The sequence below is a fragment of the Athene noctua genome, chromosome 5 (assembly GCF_965140245.1).
Source record: "Athene noctua chromosome 5, bAthNoc1.hap1.1, whole genome shotgun sequence".
Lineage (NCBI taxonomy): Eukaryota > Metazoa > Chordata > Aves > Strigiformes > Strigidae > Athene > Athene noctua.
Window position 1 is genome coordinate 45,036,400 of NC_134041.1, and position 22,798 is coordinate 45,059,197.

Sequence of the window (22,798 nt, forward strand, 5' to 3'; positions counted from 1 at the left end):
TGTGTGGACTAACTACACAGCAGCAGCTTCTCAAGAGCTCTGCAGTCCATGCCAAGTCGCATGCTGCTGGAGCTAATCTGCTCACCACCAACCTAATATAATGTTCACTTAAGTATTGCTGCACTACATGAAAGCACAGATTTGACATCTGAGCATCCTAAAGGCTCATCACTACAGACCTGTATTTTTCTGTAGAGCAATTTTGCCACCTTGCAGCCACCTTGATTATTTTTTATTTAGCTTTTGGAAATTAACCTGTAACAAATACAGGCCCAGAGGAAAGCCATTACATTATGGATTTGGAGGTAGAACACAATGTGACAGGTGTGCAAAGTTCCTTTCATTCTCTGTGGAGGAAACAGAATCTTCCCAGTTTTGGTTGTGCTCTGCAGGATTACTAAACCAGCAGTGCAACAGGGTACTGCAGAGTTTGTTTTCTATCACATAGTCAATGTAGTTAAATTCATCAACTAATTAGTTCTCCTTAGAAGACACGATCGCCACCTCACTACTCTCTTGCACACGGGCCTGTCTTGCATATAGATGAGACCTAACATCTCACCCACATACCAAAATTGAAGAGAGTTTAACTGGAAAAAGTTCAAGGCTTCAGAAGGGAGCTCAACAAATCCGTGGACAGACATACAAGTTATGACCTACATATATAATATAAACATTTGCAAACACTAGATGCCAGGTATTCCTACACATGGATCACAGAATGGGTTGGGTTGGGAGGGACTTTAAAGATCACCTAGTTCCAACCCCCCTGCCATGAGCAGGGACGTCTTCGACTGGATAAGGTTGCTAAAAGCCTCATCCAACCTGGTCTATGCAAGACAAAGGCTTCAATGTGTTGGCACAAATCACAACTCAGAACTTTATAAGCAGTCATATTTTTGTGCACAATTCTCTCAATTTGCTCAAGGATTACAAAGAGGCTGCTGTTTCTTGCATTAACTAAGGAAAAAACAAAAAACAATAAACTTGGTTTCAAGATAATAAAAATGGTGGAGTACGGAGAGGATATGCAAAATGATAGAATAAGGGCATTGCAACTTATTTATATATGAACTAACATCTACTCTTTAGGTGTTGGAGGTCTGCAAACAACAGAACAATAGATTTTAGTCAGCTGAAACTCTCTAGGATAAAGGATTAAATCTCTGCATGAAACTCACACTGTCTAGGAATTGAGTGTCCACACAGCTCATAGAAATGGAAACAGTGCTAAGAGTCTGGACTTGTTTCACCAGCCTTTGGCCCCTGCCACTGACTGACCTTGGACAGATGAAATTCATCGTAACTCTTTCCCCAAGTAAAACAGGGTAATAACACACACGCAAACAAACCAGTCAGTTTAATCTTCACACATATCAGACGGGTTTTCAGCACTTTCAAGAATCCTTGCTCTCAGAGCCTCTCCTGCACACAGCTCCAGCCTACTCAAAATACCCTTTTTTGCAAAAATCTGCAGGAGGTGCTGGTGAAAGGAAAACAGAAAAAGCAAAGCACTTTATAAGATGCTGTAGTCCATACTACCGGACTGGTATGATGGAAATAACTCTACCTTTTCGTTATTCAGCTGCTGTTACAGTGTGTGACTCAGCTAAATGACACTTACCTGCAACCAGCACCAATCTGAAGCATATTCGGGAAAATTATGTTTGACTTTACAGGTATTTGAAAAGAGGGAAGTGCTCTTCTGAAGTGGGAATAATTACATTAATGATAAGAAATTAAATAAGGCAATTCAATCTCATTATTAAAAGACAGCAAACAAGGTAACAGCAGGAGCTAGTAAGTTCCCACTGATTTAGTTAGGAGTACTTGATGATATACATTGCTCAGGACTTTAAGACCTACCTCGGAAAGAACACTCTCCACCAGCAGAAAGGGAGGCAGTGTTCTGTAGATGAATAAGACCTTTTCCTTTTTTTTTTTTTTTCTTTCCATCACTTATCTCAAAACCTAAAGGGGCAACTAACAACACAGGTGTGTGCAACTCTCACACAGCATCAGTTTAAGCAAAACTGTGCCCTTGCACAGCTTCTGCACTGTCTCTGTAAATGTTTCCCCAGGATCAAATGCAGAGAGAAAAAAAACAACACAGAAAAATGCATTGAAAAGTCACAAGTGGGATGAAGAATACAAGAACAGAACACTCCAATATTCAAGTATTTGCTACTAGTTTTACCTCATTATAATGGCTCCAGTCCTGCATTGCCTTATTCTCAAACCAGTTCCTGCCAGACAAATTGACCCTGTGGTATCTAACCTTCCTTTGATCAGTCTCTGAAAAACTGTGGTGGAAGCACATCTGGATCACAATAAATGGGCATGCTGCCACAGTATGGCTACACTTAAAATAGCCCAGATATTGTCCTCTACACCACAGCGGTAACTACTCACATAAGGGCTACTCTGACCTAGAGAAAATAGCTCAGTAGACGTTGATTATGATTTCCTAGGGAGTTTTTCATCTTCACAAACCTTTAAGTCAGTACAAAAGCTTGAAGCCTTTATTTGTGATGGCAGCTATAAATCAGTCAGCACTCCCACTAATTTCAGTGAGGGTTTGCCTGTGTGCTGGTACTCTAAATAATATTGAAACACCTTCACTTTGAGAGAATCTATTTCAGTGTCGAGCATTTGTGCCAATTTAACCTTACCCATTATGATACAGGTAGATTTTAAGCACTGCTCAAGACAAGCTGTAAATATGCTTCAGGCAATGACTAACAGACTACATAAGAAAAATAGAGACTTTCAATAAAAGACTCCCAAGTGAAACGTAATGGAGATCTGTGTGCAGGAGCAATACACTAGGAAAACTCCAGAGTGCAGGAAACACACCCTTATTTCTCGCTGAGATATTACAGATAAGCCATAAACAACATCTCACCAATGAGGAAAACATTTTAAAACATAGTCATTCAGCTCTGCTTTTCAGTAAAGGAATCATAAGTACCTACTTTAGGGACATCTTGGATTTTGATATTTCTAGGCCTACTAGCCCTGCAGAGCCTGCAGCACATTTGCAAACCCAGAGAAATTTCTGGTGCTGATCCCAAAGACCTATGCCACCCTGCTAATGTAGCTGTGCTTGCATAATCTTCCCCTAAAGGACATACACCTGCTGGGCCTTTGCAACTGAGGAGTCTTAAGGAAAGCAGCCTCATTTAGGCATTAAATGTGTAACCTTTATCATCCCATGGCAACCTATCCTAGCTCTTCATCTCCATGCCTGTCAGCCAGGCAGGCTCTGTTTCATGTATTCATCCAAAACGCTAGCCAAAGTCCCTCCTGAGATCTGTCAGTCAGAGTAAGTGAGGGCAGGAAAACCTGTGACCAGGTTACCAGAGTAAGTGAGGGCAGGAAAACCAGAAACTGAACTGTTCCACTTAAAGTGGCCTGTTTGACAGAAACAGCAAGTGAACACACACAAGCAACTGAGACAGCAGGCTGAGGGAGGTGGTGATCTTCAGCAGGGAAAAAGTAAAAAGCCCCTTAAAACAGTTCTTCCACCAACAGTCTGCAAGGCTGGCAAATAGTTTTCTTGACAAGAAACAATTCTGATATAAATCTGAATGAATCTAAGAATATTTTCAGAGAGGCTTTTCAGAGTCTGGTTCAAAAGTGGTAAATTACAGGGAGCTTGATTTGCACCCATGAAAGAAAGGAATATCCCCCTGCATAGTTTCTGGGAGATCTGGACATTTCAGAGGTGGAAGAAGACAAGTTGGACTTGTCTTTTTTTCCCCCCACCACACACATAGTCAATCAACCCCATTCAGAGGTGCACTGATTGCAGGCAGAGCTTCCAAACAGCTAGAAACTCTCACCCCATTACTGCAAACAACAGCAGCTTTGCTCCTTAGGAGTGAACTGGCCTTACTACTTATCTCCACCTGAAGGCAGAAAAATCCTGGGTTTGGTAGCAAAACTACTGCTACAGCAGCCAAACAAAACTTCAGAGAGAAGGCTTTATGATTTCAGCCAAAGAACCAACAATGTCTTCTGGACTCCATAATCAACAAAAATGTGTTTTATCATGTGGTTTAATCTAAAAGAGGAGATAACTAGCCCAGGCCAGATGTAGTCTATAAGCAAAAGTGTTTCAGTAAGAAAACTCTTCTCCTGAGGCAGCACACTCAAAAGCTGCAGAAACACTAGAAGTCCTTATGCAGGTACTTAAACTGCAATAAGCTAGATTCTCTGCTCATCATGGGAATCATAAAATATATCAGTGGGATGAAGTCAGACTAAATAGGCAGGTAAGTACAGCAAATTTACAATTGCTTAACATAGGTACTTAACTTGATTATTTGCAATCGGCCTCACTGAATATTAATGGCAGGGTGAAAAGTTAAACATCTGCATATTTATCAGAATTAGCTCTATATTTTTAGCAATAAACAAAGTGGATTAGAACAATGATTTTTTAATTATAATCTCTTTGGTACACATTTCTAGATGTTCACTTTCTTTGGTTGTCAAACTGTTGAGGTAGAAGCTCAGCTCTTGTTTTTCAGTTTCCCAGTTGTTAGTAAAATCACATCTTACATAGCATTCTTTTCCAACAGTGTCTGTAAGTCAGCGTTCCTACCTCCCTGGCTCTCAGGAGGGAGAAGCAGGACATGGTAGAAAATTTGGTCTCTTCCAAATGCTAATTCACTTGCTCAGGGTTCAGGGAGTCCTCAATGCACCGAGGAAACAGCTCTTGATCTTGTATACTGGCAATCAAAGATTTAGAGCAGTTTTATCAGCCAGTCACTATCAGAATTCGAGCATGGTTTCCTTGTGGTGAGAGCAGAAAAACTATAATCAGCCCTTACTCTGAAAATCAACTGAGGCACTACTATGTATAAGAGATACAGATCAGTTTAGGACTCTTGGGTGGGGACTCTGAACAACCTGGTCTAGTTGAAGAGATCTCTGCTCATTGCAGGGTGGGTTGGACTAGTTGACCTTTAGACGTCCCTTCCAACCCACACCATCCTATGATTTTGTGATTCTATGAATATACATACAAAGATCTTCTGGGGCACCAGGGACAAATCCAGCCATGGATTCATAAAGCTCTTCATCGGAGCCAGGATTCAAGGAACATTTCATCAACAGATCAGTGGACAGATGAGCCATAGACTCATAAACAGCCTCATCCTCCTCGCCTTGCATCAGCTCTTCTTTAATGTGACTCTTCAGCATATCTGCCGTTTCCTGGAGAGGAAGGAGGACAAGAAAAAACCCACAAACATTCAAGCCTCGTTTAAATAAAGGATTTGAGGAATCAAAGCAAGCAAAAGATATCTCATTTTCCCATCACTGATGGAAAAAAGCCCTTCTAAAAGCAGCCCATTCCCAAAGACTAAGGCATCTCAGAGGAATTAAATTCCCACTACAGAAGACTAAGGCTTCTCAGAGGAATTAAATTCCCACTGCTGTCTGGGCACAGCCTTCAAGATCCATGTTGTAATAGGTAATGAAGGTGAAACAAGTTGGTGCTTACACATTCTGAATAGCCATTACAGCCTCTCACCACCTCAATTTCATGTCCTACCTGATGTCTGCAAACACCTAGAACATAAGCAAAGCTCATCCTAAAAATACAAATGCTTGTCAAAGACTATTCTGGGGTAAATGTGGCTGACCATAGAGGGAAAGCTTGCTGCACATGGAGCACTTGCAAGAAACCAAAGTTTTAGCTTTGGAGTAGATTCAATTTCAGTTTCTTGGCATTAGCAGCAGCACGTTAACACCCAGAGTGGGAGTACATAGACCCTTTTCTGTGAGATTAACAGGAAACCTCATAACAGGCAGCTGTTTATGTAATACAGGCAACTTTTGACTCACAGGACAGCAGCACTCTTTTGCACATATTTGCAACATGGGGTGGGGAGGATGGGGGGGTGTGTGGTACAGATCTTCACCAAACCACACAAGAGAGCAAAATATAAAGCTCCATCCCAGCCTCCTCCCCAGGTTCCCACTATGTCACAAGCACTGCCATCTTAACTATCTTGCTGTACTAAAAGATATTCTTCCATCCACAACCGCCACCTCATGGGCCTTCAATCCACAGGGCATGCGTGTCAAAACTGTCTACAGATGCTTCCCTCCACAGTTAAAATGGGCCAGGCAGCTTGCTCTTGTGATGCTTATGGGAGGTGCAGAGCAACTTTTGCCAGAGAGAAAATTCGGTAAGTAAAGGGGTTCACTGGGATTTTCAGATATTCATACTAGCAGTGCTTCAATTCGCTATCTTGCAGTGAACACACTGGTGCAAATCATTTGTGTGCTCTGGTACTAAGCTGCACAGATAGCTTGATGGTCAGTAAACAGGACCTACTGTTAACACAGCTCTGTTACTGTGCTGGTAGAGAGGACATGGGAGGAGCATAGTACTGCAATAAGAGGTTGGAAGGACTTCCTAAGCATCCCCCTCCTACCCCAATGCAAAGATTTTAATAACACAATTTACAGTTCCTACAGCCCTCCTGATCTCAGAACAGGGAGTTACTTTTATTTAGCTCTAATGTGGAACCCTAAATTCACAAGAAGCAAGCCACAAGACTAAGAACCACCCATGCCTTCTAAATAGGTCTAAACACTACTGTAATTATCTGGCAGAACCACACTAAGGCTGACAGATATATCACCTACCATTCAGACAACTGTTAGGGACAGTTACACACAACTTTTCAACAGAAAGCAAAGGCAAATAAAATCTGCTCAAGAATTCACATGATCTAAGTCAAGGAGCTGCTTGTTAGAAAGATAAGATCCTTGTAAGAAAGGATAAACCCAATGCACATCAAAGGACCCCACAGGAACAACAGCCTGGTGCAGCTGGAGTCAGGTCCATGTCATAATCTGGAAAAATCAGAGTGCTCTTCTGGGGACAGGGTTAACTCAAAGAGAACTGAATTATGAATTGGGCTACCAGAGAGAACAAGTAGGGAACAGACAGCTGTCCTAATGCAGGAAGAAATAGATTTCAAGTGGAACAGGCAGACTACACACACAGATCAGCTGTGAATGAGCTAATAAGCAATCCAGACTGTAGTATGACTACTCAGAGAGCACCTCAGATTGTACCTTCCCAAACTTATTCTCCTTCCGTATTACTCCCCGAAGTAAGTGGGATGAAGGGGCTGTAGTTTTCACAAGACGAGAGGTTAGAAGAGTACACCAGGTACCAACCACATCCCTGCAGAAACTTCATTAGATGGATGGATAAGGAAACCCAGTATGGCAGTCTCTGCTTCCACCTTACTTTCTCTGTGCAAAAGCGCTAAGAACTTCCCCAACTCCAGAGATGTACTCAGCCCTCCAGCCTGGAAGCTTTCAGTGTGGCTGAATGTCTGTCTTCTACACCCTACCACTCCACATTGCACCCTTTATTACCTCATCACTCCTGCTCCCACAACATTAAGTGTCAAGCTTGGTGCAACTGCTCACACCTGCTGCGGGACAGTGCAGGAGTGCTGCTTCCTCTTACCACATATTCATCAATGAATTGGCGGAGGTCCTTAAAGCCATGCTTTTCTGCTATGGTGTTCGGATAGTGGCCATATTTGTTGGCTACACTGTAGGCCTGCAGTGCTCCGGGGCATGTAAGAAGCAAGGCGGTGAGGTTCTTCAGCCCATATCTTGCAGAAAAGTGAAGAAGTGTTGGCAACTCTTCATCCCTCTGATCTGTGAGAACAGGAGCCTGTTAGAATCTAAGCTTCTCTCTAGCAGCAACAGAGTCAGCAGTTGAGAAGCAGAATTCCTAGCAAACACACAGATCAAAGCAGGTGTGGAAGCCCTGAAAAGTATATATACAGTTTCAAAATGGAACTAACTCTGCACAAATTAACTGAGGTATCTAGCGCATATCCCAGCTGAAGTCCTATGACCTTGAATGGACCATCAGGCACTGTAATAGCTTAATGTATGTAGGATCACAAGTTTGCAAGGACCTCTTAGATCATCATTGCAGTAGGATACAGATGCTATAAGGCAACCATGTTTTGGTGCCACACCAACGCAACTGCTGAGTGCCCACTGTGCACCTTAGAGCAGAGTCATAGGAGTGGGGGAAAGGACTGGGCTGGGGAGAAATGCCACATGGGGCTGGGAGAAGAGCAAGGGAGAAAATAAAAGAGACATTTTGGGGAGCATAATTTTTTCCCTTTTGTTGTGTTTGAAGCTGTCTACATAGCTGTATCTGTCACAGTGCAAGGAAGTGAGACTGATGCATATAATAAAAAAAGGCTCACCCAAGCAAAATACCAATTCCCCTTCTACAGGCATCATCAGAAATTTAGCTTCCTAGCTGAGATCCAAGATTTTTGAGACAACCAGGTGCCACACAATGCAGTTTTAAGGTGCTCCAAGGTAAAACAACAGATACAGATGAAGTTTAAAAAGAAAACAAAAATCTTTCAACTTACTTGTTGTCATATCGTCTTCTTCCAGCTGGTTGATTCCAAACAGATGTAAGCCGCTGGCAGGAATGTTCTTCTTGAGTGACTCAGTCAACAGTTTGTCCAGTGCTTCTATGCTGTATGGCACAATTTTAAAGGCCTAGGGATAAAGGGAAAGTGATTTTGTTTGAAGGAGTCGAGATTCAGTTTAGGTGAGATTTATAAGGTGTTTCTTTATTTCGCACATATGAAAAAACAGCAGGCATAAACACAGAAGGTAGCAATGTTCAGGTCAAGCAAAGAACATGAATAGCTTCCTGGTCCAGAAACAGAGTACCATTAATCTAAGCAGATGAGAACCATATACTCCACAAGACAGAGTACAATAATAAAGTCACTTATGCAACTGAAAGCACAGAAAACTGTTACTTCCTACTTCCCTGATAGGTATAATATTACTTCTGAAACTGTTCCAGTGAAGTGCCACTCCTGCTTTAAGTATGAGCTAGTCCATTTTGAATTGCTTTGAGTATACTTGAGTATATATTTTGGACTGGTTCTTAGCCAAAGACTGGGAAGCAGGCCTATTCCCCAAGTAGAGGTACAGCCCAGTACCAACTGCTCCACAACTTCAACTAAAAAGAAAGGGAAAGAGAGTCTCCTCTGCCCCAGATATGCTGGTGACTAACAACACTACTCTGTAGGCTTCCACTACATGTGGCTGATCAGTGACATGCAGGCAGGCAGCAAAGACAACATGCTTGGGCAAGCTTTACCCCTGATTAGGGTTCAGGTATCCCAACTGTGCAAAATACAATATGAGAACTGAAGAGTGACTTTAAAGAAATAAGTGTTAAGAATAAACAAATAATTTTATATTACTCTACTGCATTCAGCTAGTATGAATCCTCACTACCTTTTCACATGTTTTCCAAGAACCCTTAGGTACAAATTTCTAAACAATTTATTTCATTATAGTACTTTCTGTTATATCAAGTTCTGTCATCTCAATCTTTTCAAGACATCAAGGTCTAAATGTGAGTGTTGATTGACTGCATGTTTTTTGTGTTAGCTGGATACCCTGAGTCACCTTAGCCAGCTATTTGCTCCAGAAACAGAAAAAGCATCCATGCTTTCGCTAAAAGGGGATGTCAAGGTTACATGAAAATTCCTAAATAACTTTGCATTTCTTCATTCAGAAGAGCTACTTCACGACAAGCGCTTTTGCTTACGTCCACTTGTCTAGACTCTGAAAGAGCTGGTTTCCAAAGCAGCTGTTTGCTAGAGTCACTACCTGGCACATGAACTGTACTGGGTTGGCTGCATTAGCCAACAGACTGCTGATTTCCTCCATGTCGGTATGATAGATGATGCTTGTTTCTCCCACCATCAAGTCCCCTGAATATATCTGCAGAAGCACTGTTCCAGAGGTTAAATCTTTGAAAAGAAAAAGAATAAATCACCATTAAGAACAAACAATGGGAATGAGTCTGCATCAAATATCCTGAGGATAGGAGGGAGGAGTTTGAAGATACTGCCAGCTGAATACCAAAACCATGAAGTGATGAAAAAAAAGGAGATGATGTTGGTCTGAACACTAGGTAGGAAAGTACTTTGGAACTACCTTCTTTATAGCTATGTCAATGCACATCACCTGTGACCTGATAGATCCTCTGCTAACAGTAGTCTGGACTACTAATGTTAAAAGTATACCACCTCAAACTAGAAAGCCTCACATCTCTTCACTCCTGGCTTTCTCTGGAGTAGTCTCTAAATCATGCCATAAAATATGAGAGCTGGGGAAGAAGGGAAGAGAAATGAGAGAAGTCATTAGGGATTTTGCAACCCCTGTCAGCCTCACTACTCTCTGAACAAAATAAACTTAAAAGAATTACAGCTTTGCAACTTTACCCATGCACAGGATTTATTTCCTACCTGCACCTTGGGATCTTCTTTGCTCAATGTGCATAGGTCTGAAATTTCCCTTTCAAACACAAATATTTTGAATTCCACTGAAATTAATCTTTCCCTGTATATATGCTTGGCTGTTAAACAACTCAGGAAATTATTAAATTGTTATTCACACATGAAAGGACTTAAATATATATTCCTTTTACTGTTACAAACTGAAGAGCTTACATAGTTGTACACTCCATCAATGTGAAGGTCATGGTTATAATTCAAAGTGCAAGGTAGTTTCCAGGTCCATGTTTAAATTCCAAATCTTGATTTAAGACAGATTAAGTTGAACATTTTTGTGTGGGTGATGTCACCTTCTTGAAATCAATTCACCTCACTGACTTTACAGGAGTTGCTATAATGACTATTAGACTATTCTCAGAGCTGGCACAATCAATCTTCAACAGGACAGACCAAAGTAGACTAAATAAAATCATGCTGGGAAACTACCATCAATCTGTAAGGCTCCAAAATCTTGCCCCTAAAGTTTAGTGAACCTAAAGTTTAGACAACCAAGTTTTGTAAATGTAAATATCGAAAGTGACAGAATATATCTAAATTAAAAGGCAAGCCTCTGTTCACAGAGAGATCATCACACATTGAGCACATGCTGTTATAGGCGTGCAATTATTTACTGGCACTTACCCTCTCTTGGTGCCCTGCCAATGCTAATGTGGTGGTGGTTTTAACACACAGTTAAGTTCAAAGCGCTTTACAAGCTGCAATCTGCTCTCAGAACTCCCGGTAAGGTGTTTCCACACTGCAACCCTGCTGCTGCTGCTGAGGGGAAAACAGAGTCCCCAAGCAGCAGTCTATCTCGGTACCTCATCACAAAAGTATCACAGATGAAAATGCACGTTCAAGATTTCCTGGCCTCAGGTTTTCCTGCATTGCAACCTTTACCTTTATCTCTCTGGCACTTCTCAGGTCAGACAGATTGAGATAGAAAGGAAGCAATTTGTGGTGGGGGAGTATCTCAGCCCAGCTTACTTGGAGCCTCCACAGAGATTGTGTACTCGTTCTCCATCTCAGCCAGCACACGCACAGACGACGCATTCTCTGGAGAGAATTCAACTTCAGTTTTCACTTCACCATCAAGCTTGCATTTCATGATAATATAAACTGTTGTCTGCACCTAAGAGAAAAGGCATTACAACATGCATGTTCACAACATAAGTACACTTATTTTGTTAATTCCCTTTTCTAGGGATTTTCTTGCCACTGCAACTAACTCATAAATTATCATCTGTCATTTTCATGGTCCTGAATAGTTTTCAGGAGATTCTTCCAGTCATGGAGTAACTGGGCAGGTAGCTTCTGTTACAGCCTGCACCAGCATACATACATGCATTAAGTTGATAAAACTGCAGATTTATCAGCTAGATTTATAAACTGATTAGAGCTAGATTTATAAAATGACTTAGTTTCAACTCTATCAGTCTCTTCCCTCAGGCAGCACAGCCCCATTCTAAACAGAACAAAGGAAGAAGCTTAGACTTTTCCCATCTGAGGGGATGCTATACTAAGAAATGCTGGTTTTCAGACAGGAAGTCATGATCCAAGGTCTTTGGAGTCACTTGCAGGACATGCACCAGAACTGTCATATTAGACTGCATCCAGCTGTGGAGTTAATTGGTTCATTACAATTACTCCCCTTACCACCCCTAAATCTCACCACAATGGAAGATAGGAAGTCAAGAGTGTGAACCTGCCTCGCAGCACACAAGACAAGCAGCTATGTTAATGAGACTATCTGACAATAAGCGATATTGCAGCCTAGATAACACTGGGCACTGCATGTTACCAAGCTATTTCTGGGCCTAGGGAACCAAGCTCGTGAAATAGACACTGAGGACAGGGGTCTGAGAGGGAAGGTGTCAGAGAAGGAATTAGGGATTAATTCCCAGGCCCATAAAGCTATCCATTACAGACCAGTGTAATCGGTTGCACCAGCCTACAGTGAGAACATAGCCCAAGGAGTGGATATACAGTACCCCACACCGTATGCGGTCAGGCTGCACCACCAGATGGTCCCCAGTGCTCTTGGATGATCCATGTTCTTCACTCATGGCAAGTCTGTGGGAGTAAACTGGGCTCTTCTCGTCTTCTGTTTCTGTATCAGTCACAGAGTCACAGCCTGAGTCTAAAACAAAGCATACAGAGTCCTGTTACATCACTCTCCTTTTCTGAAAATGAGTATCATACACATCCATCCTGAGAAACAACCAGGGAGGTGGTGGCGTGTAACTTGCTATTCTTCTCAAAGTAATGTTCAGAAAAGGGGATCTAGTTGAAGAAAGAGAAACTACAGAGCTTCCTCTTCTTTTCCCCTACAAGGATTGCTGGGAAACATTCACAAAGACACAAAAATGCTGGAGTAGCACTAAACGTGTTTATGAAATAAACAACAATGCCACTCTGCTTAGATGGCTAGTCCCTTCTCATGTTAGAGAGGAAAATTCGTACGTTAATGTCTAATATAAGAATTAGTGGCAACGGGACTCATCTGACTCCAGCTGCACTCTGCATACATTGTAGCATGGGCAGCAGCCTTCAGTCTTCCTCTCCTAAACTAAATTAAGAAAACCAACTTTTCTTTCATTTCAGTAGTATCTTTAGTTTTCTGGATCCTGCTTATGTTGCTTACTCTACCTCCCAAATTCGTTATTGTGTCAACAAAATACAACATGGGGCAGTAGTCTGAAGAGATCTTGTTCCTCAAGCAAGACATATAAGCTCCTGTATCTATACAAGAGTGAAATTGAAGCATACTGGAGCCTTTGCATTGAAGAATAACAGTACTCTACCCAAACATACCCAAGAGTAGAAGTAAATTTACAATCTGTGTCTGCAAAACAATGTGCGGGTACAAAACAATGTTCTCATTCCTGTTTCCCAGTAACAGCATGGATATTAACAGAAGAGCAAACAAACTGAATTGATATCACTGGGTGCAAAAAAACCTAGCAAGAATTAAAATAGATTACAGGTCTCCTACCCCTGCCAGGAAATACTTTCCCCAAATAGAGAAAGGAAACAACAGACAATTTTATATCTACTCGACAGAGAACACTTTCATATCTAGTTTCTCCCTCGTGATTCACGTGATTCACACCGTTTTGCCCCTATCTCCCAAAACACAGGGTGAAAGTCAATGACTTCCCATTGTCAGACTAGCATGAATTCTTAAAACTCTGTCTCCCATGGCCAAAATTTTCCAAACCTTGGAAAACTGCGGAGCAGTCAAGGACTTAAGACAACATTTTGAAAGTTATTTGTTATTTACTACTTATTGTAAAACACATTTATAAAGAGCAGTATAAATTATTTACTAGATAAGATATCAGATTTGGGCTGGCAGAGTTTTTACCTTAGTATGAAATGTTCTGTTCAAAATGCTCAGTCCTGACAAGACAGACCTAAGGTGACCAACTGCACTGTCTAACCTGTGGCATCCATACAGCGAAGCTGCCAACATTCTAGATTTTACCCAGAATCCCCCAACCTCTGGGTACCTCAAGTTTCCACAAATCAAGAGAGCCAAAGTTATTAATGCAGGCTTCTATTAGGAGTTAATGTCCTGCTAGTTTCAAACAGTGAAGGTGGAAGACAGTCAGAAATTTAAATCTAGACTTCATTATTATTATTATTAAAGACTTAAACTTAGCATATTTGAAATTTTTTGTCATGCACATTTTAAAAAAAATATTTTCTATAAATTTAAATGGGATTTTATGAATTATATGAATGCAACTTTTCTTTCAGGAGACAGTTTAAGCCACAAAAATTTAGATAATCATTCAGCTGAAATATTTGTTACAAATAGTGGTGCGCATATCTTCATTAATTATGTGAATCACGCCACATGGCAAGTAAGCCTACTCACATGAGTATAAGTAGATTGCTGCTTTAATGTTTGCTGTAGAAAGTGGAGCCAAAAATCTGCAGCTTTTTTTTTGAAGTTCAAGTAAGGCATCACCATCAACATCGACATTTCTTAAACTAACTTAGAACAGTACATGTAATTTAGCAAATAGATTTTAACACTGCACCAACACAAATGTGCAGATTTGACTAGGAAACTACACTGACACAAAGATATATACTGAAAGAGGTCTTTTGGATTTTCAGACAGTGGTACTAAGTATTACAGAAAATGGACTGAGCTTTTTAATTCCTTAAGTCAATATTTTAATTGATACTGTCCTAAGTCATCAGCTGCAAGAACTAGACCACAGTTTTGGGAACCCTTCTCTTAGGGAAGAGTAGATTACTCCCACCTGGGAATGCCATGCTGCCCAGCTGCACAGGAGAAATAACACACTGGTGCCACATACCTCCATGATAGCTATCACATCAGGTGTTTGGCACATGCAGAGCAAGACACCATGTCTTTTGGGAAGAAGAGGCAACTGTTACTAAATAGTGTCTCTGTAATCTCCGTTGATTATTTCCAACATGACTAAATCAGAAAGACTAAGCTCACTGTAGATAAGAGAGAGACACTGATGACCAAATTACAGCAAAGCATTAATGTTCCTGCAACATGTGCACAAACTGACACTTGCCAGCATCCTGATACTGAGGACATCATCCCCACCCCAACATGGAACCATTAGCGTGGTAATTAGTATCTCACTGGCCCAACAGATGGTCCATTTCAGAGGAAAATGAAAGCATTCAGACGAAAATGAAACCCAAAGCTGTGGATCTCAGATACAACATCTACAGTAAGCAAGGATAAGAGAGGAGAAAGGAGAGAGCAAGGCCCCCAGACTCTCTGTTTCACTGATGTTATTTGATACTAGAAACAAATTAGCAGATTAAGAATAACCTGAACTTTTAAGAAGTTCTGGCATTGCCTGATCCTGTCTTGCACTTCTGCATACTTGTAACAGAGTTGACTGCCCAGAGGTCATATGTAAGAACAGAGCTGTTAGGTAATACGGGAAGAAGCAAGCAGTGTTAATCAGTAACGGGATTAACAGCTGATGAAACAGGCACTTGGAGTTTCGGGTATGAATTATTCATCTGTTTTTTCAGTCAGAAAATTCTGAAATTAAAAATTACCAATTTCTCACACAAGCAGTTTAGTGATGCTGTGGTCATCTTGCAAGTTCCAGTCACATGCTACTGACTTGTGAACATGCAAGCACTAGAAGTAGAAACCATCCCATTACATTCGATAATATCCATGCTCTAAAGGGAAGTGTTGTTAGATCAGGCTTCCCACTCACTAAGATACTTGAGTGATGACAATCCATTTGCATATACAGATTCTGCAATTACATCATTGTAATGATACCCAGACTAGAGAGGTCATCACTGAGGAGATCAACAGACTCATTAGAAAGTGAATACCTGAATTGAGCTTCTCCATGAGCAGCTGCTGTAGGCCAACAGCTCATGGTTATAAACGGCTCTGCCTTGACTGGAGGGCCCTTCTGTTCCCCTTTAAATGAAGGCTATCTCAGGCCACGCTTGAGAGTCTGTGAAATACTTGTGAGAATAGCAGCAAGGGGAGGAGATGCGGTCCAAGAAACCCAACCACATTTCCCCGCTCCAGGAAGTGTCAGTAGCTGAGCTACAGAGAGCAGCCCCGCGCTGGCCCCTTCTCGCCTGCCCCGCCCAACCCCCTGCACAGCTGCCCTGCAGAAACTCATCCCTGGGAAAAGCCCAGGGAAAACACAGGCATGGCCATAGGCTTCACGAGCCATTTAGCAGCTTTAGAAACTAATATGAAGCAGCCAGTTACTTTGACCTGTTGCTGTACAGTGCAGACAGCTTGCTCTGTCATCCATTTCCTCCTGGCTAAGCTGGCGGCTATCGGCATGAAGCTGACAGATGTGGATTCTCAGAAGTCAGCCCTTACACCACAGGATATGTGAAGACTCAGAAGGAGTCAGCAGCTCATCCAGACCACTCTGTCATCCAGATATGAATGCAAATGGCACAGCTGGGCAACAGCTTGACCCTATAGGTTCTGCATATGCGGACTAACCCTTTACTGGCATCTGTAAACACCTCCCACCCATCCATTGACCAGCTCACCAGACTAGACAACTAGCTTTCACAAGGCCTCGGTCTTTCACCGAGTACACCCAGAGCAAGGGGGAAAGCCCTCAAAGGAGAGCTCCTGTTATCACCTGAAGCTTGCAGCTGGGCAGCTCCCTCTTCCAAGTGCAAACAAGGACATTAAGTCTCACAGAGCAACTCCAGCTGCATGTGTGAGAAGCAGGCAGAGTACTCACAAAGTAGTTAGGGAAAGTTACCTTTCATCATGCTAAACTCAGAGCCCCTGCTTTACCAGAGATACACGCTCAGCAGTGAAAACACCTGATAATCCCTCAAAACTGGGTTATACTGTAGCAATTTCCCCTTTCAGCAGAGTGGAGAGAAGCATGCAGCAAAGCAGCAGGTGAGAAGAAGAAACAGGAAAATGTAAGACTTTGTAAAACTGTCCATACAGCACAAATAAAGTATGGGACATCTCCTCTTCTCTCTAAACACTTCACACCCAAGCTCATCTACAAGCATAACACCTAAAACCAGATTTTCAGTTCTACAAAGAAAATGATCACATGTCATTTGTACTGTAAAGTTGGAAGTTACAATAAACTAGTTCTCATCCTTCATCAAGAAAACAAGCTGTATTTTACTATGTCAAGTTTTGCTTGAACCAGTGTGTGCACACACACCTGTGCATCTCTTAGGGAAGGTGTATCCTTATAAAGAACACAACTGGGTTATTAAGAGATATGTTGACAGGACCAGTGTTTCAGAAATTTGTGAGAAGCCAGAAGGTAAGTTGTGTTTACCTTTGTAACCTGCTAAGACAATGTATATCCTTAATACTCAAAACCATACATTATTCCACAGTTCCTCTATGAAGTGCATCTCATCCAAACTTCAGGCAACAGGCTTTGTTATATTTTAGAACTACAGACTGCAGCCAAGTGCAAGAGGCTTTCATGATCTTCAAGAAAATTTAACCTAGATGAATGAATCTATTCACTTTTCTTGGTTCAGTGTTCCCAAATGCTGCTTCCAAGTTATTTTTTAATTTCATCTTTGAAACAAAAAGGATTTGGAGAAAGCCGAGTCACCAAAAGTTTACAATGCTTTGTTTACAATGTCAAGGGCAACTCCATGTCACTCCTGTAAATACTGGAAGGTAGTGATGGGAAAGTAGCCAATAAATACCATACTTGGGATCAGTATGGTATGGGCACAGGAAACTTGGCACATAGTTCTGAGAACAGTGGGTTAAGAAAGGAAAGTCTGAAAAGCCACAAGAATGTAGAGGACACAGAAGAGAAAGCAAGAAGAAAAAGAATATTAAAAAATAGCAGACACTAGAAGTGAGTGGTAAAATAAAAACCTCAAGCAGATGAGGATTGGCAGAGAACAGGAAGCTAACTCACACAAAGGTACCTTCTGTGGGAATATTCCAGTTTAGGGACAAATGTCACCAGTAACTTCCAATTGGCTGCTTGGGCTGGGCTCAGTTTTTAATTATTCCTGGCACTCATTATTAACATCAGATGCAAAATGGGACTGAGGAGGCAAAGTCAGCTGTGAAGCAATTGTGATCAGATTGATGCAAATAACCATTGCACCTCACATGACATTTCCTGATGTGCAGAAGTACAGGTAGTAATCCCAGATGGGAATTCCTTCCTGCATTAGCAACAGATGGAAATGGAAACTGGATTAACACGCCTCTGGAATTCTTGTCATGGATACAGTGCCACACAGGTAACAGCTTGGAAAGTGCCTACCACACTTCAACTGTCCCAGCAACACTCCTCAGCCTCCTCTGCCTTGACTGCAGGTGACTGCTGGATGGGCTCTAATAGTTCAGTTTGGGATCATTGGTCTGCAGTCCTCAGTAGCTCAGGAAGGTACACTCTTCATCTGTAATGCTACAGGTTGCATCAAGACACCATTCACAAAGATCTAAGCATGGGGAAGTTTCACAGAAGATCAGCAATCTCCCCAGCATGACAAAACAACACTCAGTAATCCTATCACAGATTAAAGAGGAAATTGCAATTTGTGACCACCTGCAAATTCTTTCAATTCTTTCAAATTTACAGCTCTCATTCATTCACTAGCTGCCCTGAGCTGAGAACAGGACCTTTAATGTAAAGAACTGGATGCACCTGAGATACAAGTGACTCTTACAACTGCAACATGTAAGACCTCAGGGAAAGCACGCAGTCTGAATCCAGCACGGGTTTCCCTCCAACCCCAGTAACAGACAGACATTCCCCAAATACAGACCTCTCAGAATACTGTTCTGAGACTGTGCCAAATTCTGCTCTTAGAAACCTCATCAGATGACCTTGCACAGTCCTGGAGAAGAAATGTCTTCTTCCATTACCTAACAAAGCACATGAGTACCAACACTGCCCCTACAGTGCTTGTCCAGAAAAGATTGTTTCAGCTCAAACACACACCTCACTCCAGAGAGTTATCCTGTGTTAGTGAGTCTGCTGAGCTGGAAAAAAAAAAAAAAAACAAAAACCTGTTCATTTGTCTGGGGGCAGATGTTCACAACAGAAAGGGCTATAGCGGTTTAAAATACAATGCCACCCATCACAGCCCTCTTTCCCCTTTATTTTCACCAGAGGCTATGGCCCATGCAGCAGAACCAGTGGAAAAAAAGCACGTGTTTGGCTGCATCAGTGACATGCTGGACCAGGATCTCTGCTTCAGCAGCTGACAACGGGGGTGTAAACTAAGCTGCCAATCCCTGAACTTCAAGACGATGAGTAAAATGTATATATTTCACTCATACCTACCGCAAAGATAGTACCTGCCAGTTCAGGAGTGAAATGCAGAGTTCCCCTTATAACACAGAGATAACATAGCTTATGAGACAATGTCTAGAGGGTGCTACAAATGCAAAGTGTATTTAGCTTGTAGTTCTTTCACTGAGGTTCAAGCAAACACGTACCACACTATGAGTGCCTCAAGCTAAAAGCATGCCTGGCTATTGTGGTTCAGAAACTGCAAGCCAACTCATAATAATTCTTTGAGTTCACAGCCTGAGGGTCTCACAAGCCTAGTGGTCAATTTGTGACAAGATTAAGTGTATAAACCTAAAGAACTAGCTGGGGTGCAAGGGAGCAGGACAGAGATGGGAAAGAGCTTCTGAGGAAGATGCAGAGTTCTGGCCGCCCAGACAACAGACACTGTACACATGGCAAAAATCTCAAGGAAGAGGAAGGGGCTGGAATAGTTCACTTCAACAACCTATGCCAGGAGGAAAACCACACATACTGAAAAAGTGTATGCATGGCTGATGATTTTTGAGGGTGCCAAGAATCGCATTACATCTGTCACTGATTCAAGTTTTTCTGAGCAACCGCATGCAAGAAACATGCACATCCAACTTGGTGATCTCCCCTCTTGCAATAACTCCCTGCTTCAATTTAAGCACAAGGCATAGAACTTTCATGACAGAATAGACTATCCACAAAAAAGCCCGCAGATCTGGAATTCCACCTAAGAGAGCTGGGTGGACACTTTGCAAACATCCCACCAGTAGATCACTGTTTGACTGAGGGCATGGTTCTACAAGTGGCTTCAGTAGATCTCAGGACACATTACTACTGAAATGGCAGTCCTGCCCTCCCTCTTCCTTCAGATAGCCTCTCTTGGAATACCACCTTTGCAGTCCAACACCACAGCAGATCATCCAGCCAGATGAAAGGTAAAGAATGTGGCAGAACACTCTCCTTTGCAGCAGTCCATGCTAAGGTCAGACTATGCCACTGACAAAACTTCCCCCGGGAAACTCAAGATCCACTGTTATCTTCAAGTCACTTTTGGAAAATGCATTGACATTTTCCTGTGGTAATAACAGTCATAAAAATTCTACAAAATGCAACCCTAGAATCAAAACAACTGTTCAAGTGCACAACAAAGGTCTTTGAAACAACCTGAAGTCTGCCCCACACATCTTTTCAGATCTGCCCTGTAAAGCACCCTTGGTTTGACCACACACTTCTGCAAAGATTGTGCAGAAATCACTTCAGTGGTTCCAAACTTGGAGGAAGCCATCAGTGGATGGACACTGGGCTCTTATTTTAAGCAGGTGTTCTAAAGTCTTACAATTCACATTGGCAGATACTTTGAATTAGGCTTAGTCACTACCTTAAAGCAACGTGTGGCGTTGCTTCATCAGAAATATAAACTACAGAGAAATAGGATTATTATGTGTGATGTGCATCAAGTCTATTATAGCCCAACACTTCCTAACACCAGTTTCTGCACTTTACTAGGTCCAGGCTATCATTTCATTGTCTCTGTCTAGAAAGCTAGCGTGCACCTATGCTAGCACTGCTTGAATCTCATGCTGTCATGAAAGATGAGCCATGAAGTAATGCTTTTAATGGGAATAAACTGGGACTTTATAAAGCACTCTGATGACACACAATGCATCCATCCTGCAGCTGGGAAGACTATTTCAACAGCTCAGTCCTGTTTGCTACAGATGGATAAGGGCATTCATCTCAATATCACTTGGGGACTTAGCTAAGGTTTTTCTGATTGCTTTAACCAGCTCTCTGAAGTCTTTGCGTTTCCAGCATCAGTCATTTATAACCATACCAGCATCTGCAAGGATGCTCTTTCAACCTTAACTCCTGTGCAAGAGCATCAGAGTTTCCTCTCCTTAACAGGCAGTGAGAACCAGACAGGCTGCAGAGCTCCCATATAACGAAGCAGGCTCTTATTGCACCCAGAGGGCTGACTAATACCTCACCCGTTCCTCTCCAAAGGGCAGGGTCAAAGAAGCGTATCTTCTATTTCAACACAATATAACAGAGAAAAATACAGTTTTAAGAATTCACTTAATTTTGCCTCTTCAAAGAGGGAAAGAAAAAAGGATCAAGGGAGGACTGCAGTACAGCGGATAATCATGCTACCTCATGTCTTCAAGGCTACTCCAATAAACTGGCAGAAATAAAGGCTGGATGTAATTCTCTGAGATAGGACTACTCAGAACATATTCCTCCACAGAGCACTGAGAGCCAGAAGCAAACATCAAATGGTCCCCAGCTCCACACTTCTCTGTCCCTTTAGGTCTGTACATCGATTCATGTCCCTTCATACCTCCAGCTTGCTTCTGATATCCAAACATACTGTGAGGATGCAAGCAGAGATCACAAACTCAGCACAGGCGTTCACATCCAATCTGCAGTTTCTAGAACTTCCTAATGACTGAAATGGATCTTGCAGAGAGTGGCAACTGCACGCATGGGACTGGAAACTCTTTAGGAACATTGTGACGATGTGAGACTACAATATGAGGGCTTGAAGAGATCAGGTGGTGAGAAAAATACGATGTTAGGATCTCACTTAGGATCTCCTACAGACAAGTAAAGAGATTCCAGCAGGGCTAGGGGAACATCACAGTAAGTTAGAGCTGCATGAACTGGGGTCCGCTCACAAGCTGGAGCCTCAGAGATACAGTATTAGTTCTCTAGCAGTATAACAGGTCCCAAAGCACCATTCACTGCAAGGCCAAAGATTAAGGAGGTAGTTTCATAAAGGCATTGGTCTGACATAGCTTCATGATCCTTCTCTAAGAAGATGACCAGATATTTCAAATTAACTCACAGAACTCTTTTTTGGCTGCTTTATTTCCAGGATGTATCCTTTAAGGGGGTGGCACAACTTTCCCACAAAGTACTTGGCCATGTCATGTCTCTTTCTATCAGGATTACTTTCTGAATCCAATGCTCCTCAATGACTATGCTTTATGAGATTTAACAAACAGCACAGGGAAGAGCTGCTATAGCATTCAGGTCTTGTTTTCCCTCCACATGCAACAGCAAACTCCACAGTCACTGGAAAACACATGACAGCACTCCCTCCTGTAAGAACATGTTCCCATTCAGGGCAGAATAGACCGGTGTGGAGCAAGGTTGCAGTTCTCAGTTTATAGCATCCCCTCCACTATTGCCCCACCTAAAAGTCTCAGTGTTAGGCTGACAGAGTAGTCCTGGCTGAAGTACTACCTGCCAGAAACAGACAGAGCACAACTGATACAGTAGCTGCTACTGTCAGAGAATAGTTTCCAATGCCACCGTACAGTACAAAGCACCCACATCTCAGTGAATTGTAGTAGGCACCTGAAATAAGATTACCACTATCCTATGCTGAAGTGTGCAGCTTTGTTACTGTCTGGTGGCTTCTGTGGTTTCTACTGAAAAGTTGCCCTTAAAAGTATTCAACGTTAGTTAACATATTTTTAAGGAGGGGGTGTAAAGAAAGAAAAGAGCATTCAAATTTATTCACAAAAAACACAAACTTCTAAGTTATGATATTTGCTTTGTCATTCCACAGTACATCTCAAGTATAAGGGTAACATACCAGATAACACTGAATTTCATTGTTCTTGTGTCCTGAAA

At 42.0% G+C, this 22,798-nt stretch overlaps 1 protein-coding gene across 2 annotated transcripts in view; it reads right to left on the bottom strand.

Annotated features, from left to right (window-relative positions):
• The window catches only part of PIK3AP1 (phosphoinositide-3-kinase adaptor protein 1), a 43,805-nt gene that overhangs the window by 9,943 nt on the left and 11,064 nt on the right, over positions 1-22,798 (bottom strand). For both annotated transcript variants that reach the window (XM_074908327.1, XM_074908326.1), the window contains 6 exons: positions 12,368-12,516; positions 11,364-11,508; positions 9,709-9,851; positions 8,442-8,574; positions 7,505-7,701; positions 5,034-5,223 (listed from right to left, as the gene is read on the bottom strand). In XM_074908327.1, coding sequence (XP_074764428.1) covers positions 5,034-5,223; positions 7,505-7,701; positions 8,442-8,574; positions 9,709-9,851; positions 11,364-11,508; positions 12,368-12,516 — 957 coding nt within the window. The remainder of the gene's footprint in view (positions 1-5,033; positions 5,224-7,504; positions 7,702-8,441; positions 8,575-9,708; positions 9,852-11,363; positions 11,509-12,367; positions 12,517-22,798) is intronic.